The sequence below is a fragment of the Guillardia theta genome (genome assembly GCF_000315625.1).
Source record: "Guillardia theta CCMP2712 unplaced genomic scaffold GUITHscaffold_100, whole genome shotgun sequence".
NCBI lineage: Eukaryota > Cryptophyceae > Pyrenomonadales > Geminigeraceae > Guillardia > Guillardia theta.
In genome coordinates this window covers 184233-187145 of record NW_005434574.1, presented here as the reverse complement: position 1 = coordinate 187145, position 2913 = coordinate 184233, and the positions used below count along the sequence as shown (strand labels likewise).

Below are 2913 nucleotides of genomic sequence, written 5' to 3'. Positions count from 1 at the left end.
CATCATCATCATCATCATCATCATCATCATCATCGTCGTCGTCGTCGTCGTCATCATCATCATCATCATCATCATCATCATCTTCCCCTTTCTCCCCCTCCTCCTCCTCCTCTTCCCCTTCTCCCCCACCTCCTCCACCTCCACCTCCTCCTCATCCTCCTCTTCCCCTTTCTCCTCCACCTCGCTCTAACTACCTATGGCAGGAGAACGGAGGAAAAGAGCACCAGCAACCATCGAGGAGCGAATGACACAGGTTTTTACCCCCAGCATGATGGGGCTGGTACCAGGTAAGGGGGAAAATCATGAGAAAGGACGGAGAACAGGTCTTGGAGACTTTGAGGGAAGAGGTGAAGGAGATAAAGACAAGGGTGGAGGGGATTGAGAGGGGAAAACTTTGAAAGCAGCAGTTGCGATGGGGAAATGGCTGAGGAGCAGGAGTTTCAGTAGCAGCAGCAGCAGGACAAGGAGGAGAAGGAGTAGCAGCGGCAGCAGCACGAGGAGCAGCAACAGGAGCAGGAGCAGCAACAGGAGCAGGAGCAGGATCCTGGAGGGGCAGGAGCAAGCGCAAGAGGAACACAACATTCACAAGATTGTTCCCGGCTGCTGCCATTCTTACCCTCCCCTCAGGATCGAAGAAAGGGAAAGGCGTTGGGATTGGGAAGGCTCCTCCCATTACTTGCATTGATGACCTGAGATATAGAGGCAAAACTCTCCACCATCCTTTTCCTTTTCCCTTTCCCTTTTCCTTTTCCCCATTGCAACAGCTGCTTCTTCTTCCTCCTTCCTCGCCCTCCCCACCTCTTCCCCTGCTCTCCCCCTCCCTCCCTCCCTCCCTCCCTCCCTCCCTCTCCTAACATCTGCTGCCTTCCTCTGACTTGTCTTGCAGGTTTTGGTTTGCATGAGTTCGAATACAACGGAATCAAAAACATCACTCCGGTTTACCCTGCTGCCTCCCCCTCCTTCCCTACCTCCTCCTCCTTACCCCTCCCTCTATCATCATCCTCCCTTTGCCTCTACCGCTTCCTCCTCCTTATCCTCCTCTTCCCCTCTGCTTTTACCTCTCCTCTCCGTCTCCTCCTCATCCTCGTCCTCCATCTCTATCCTAGTCTCCTCTTGTTGCCTTCAATCCTTCTTATCCTCGTTTCTTCTTCCTTCCTCCTCCCCCTCCCCCCTCTCCTCCTCCTCTTTCAAGAGTGCCTCCTCCTCCTCCTCCTCCTCCTCCTCCTCCTCCTTCAAGCGTGCCTCTTGCTTTCCTCAATTCCTCTCAGGTAGCTTCATACAAGCTCTGCCTTGAGGAAGCGAAGGGAAATTTGCCGAAAGGAACGACAGGTAGAGAGAGCGATCAAGATATGGGACATGTAATGCTAGTTTGCAGGCTACAACGTGTCAGAGATGAATTTCAATGTAATTCCTTCAACTCATCATCGTCTCCATCATCATCTCCATCATCATCTCTAATAGCACCAAACTATCACTATGGCCTGACGTCAACTTGAACTAATGCTTGCATGTTACAGTTGTTTGATCGCATACGGTATAACATCACGAGAGATCCGCAGGTATATCAAGATCGTTCAGACACATGGCAATAACCAACAACTACAGGTAACCGCCAGTCATATCAGTTCAGCACATGTTCGACCGCACATCAGCGCAGCAGAGGTAAGTTTTGTCCAGTTGTCAACATGTAATATTGATATCTTATTCTCCCTGCTCATTCACTTTCTCTCTCCAATCATGTTGTTTATCTCTTGTTTTCAGTTCCTCGGCATCAAAAATGCTTCTGAAATCCCTCCTGCTCCTGCCTGGAGGCCATGATCAATCTACCAACCACTCCAGCAGTCTGGTGTGCCGGGTTGGCAAGAACGACATCACAAACGACACAACCAAGCAGAATCTGAGAGTAACCCAAGTAAAACATGTCAGTGTAACAGGGTTGGTGAGCAATCAACAAACATTTTCGTCGATAGGTGATCCTGCCAACTCAGTCAATCACCGTGTTCATCACGACCCTGCCGCCTTTCACCTGGATGCCCTCAAGGAAATATTCTCCCGCCCATTGCAAGAAGCCGCTGCTATGTTCAGATATCTCTACAGCACGTGTCACCATCCTATCACACAAGATCCCTCCGACAATCAACCTGAACAAAGACTTCGGAATCTTTTCGATCGCCTCCTCGCAATCACAGCAGCAAGCCCAGCCAATACCAAGAACACACTCCCTTTCCTCCCCAGCCTGGACTTTCTCCTTTGGACTGGGAGAGTTTCTTCATCGTCCAGCTCCTCGTCTTGATGGTGCGCGCTCTCGATCTGCTGGTGGGTCAACAGAGCTTCTCCTTCCCTCTTCCCTCGTGGCTCAACGTCCCTGAATCTCCCTCCACCATCCCTCTCCTCTCACTCCCTCCCTCCCTCCCTCCCTCCCTCTCGAAAACTCTCTGAAGGTGCTCGTGTTTGAAAGCAGCATCACATTTCCAGCTTGCTTGCATACTGGACAAGATGATGCGATGTGTTGGTTGTCTCTGTCAGTGGACCTCTTGTACCTGAGATCTTACTTGTTGCTACGTGAGCTGGTTGATTGCAATCTCCTCATGCCCAGAAACGAAGAGCCGCAAAAGAGTCGACAGCATTCATTTCAGCAGCTGCACCAAGATTTGCTGTTGTTCATGCAGACAGGGAGCTCGAATGTTTTCAAGCGCCGCGATGGTGGGGCCGGAGAGTTTGCAGTGAGGCTGATTTGGAATGATGTCAAGGAGAGAAGTTACTTTCATGCTCGATCTCATATCAACATACTGTACAGCAACTGCAGGTCTTCAAAATCTCAACAAGATCACCCGATGAAACCTTGCAGCCTGTTGCCTTTCCTTTCCTATCAGGTCCGACCTCATCCACACATGCTTCCAATCGCATTCACTG

At 50.6% G+C, this 2913-nt stretch overlaps 1 protein-coding gene across 1 annotated transcript in view; it reads left to right on the top strand.

The window, feature by feature from the left end:
- Window positions 1-426, top strand: part of GUITHDRAFT_155068 (hypothetical protein) — a 2477-nt gene extending 2051 nt beyond the window's left edge. Inside the window, exon 6 of the mRNA XM_005823986.1 lies at window positions 214-426. Within this exon, the coding sequence (XP_005824043.1) occupies window positions 214-382 (169 nt within the window). The 3' untranslated portion in view covers window positions 383-426. The remainder of the gene's footprint in view (window positions 1-213) is intronic.
- Window positions 427-2913: the final 2487 nt, after the last annotated feature.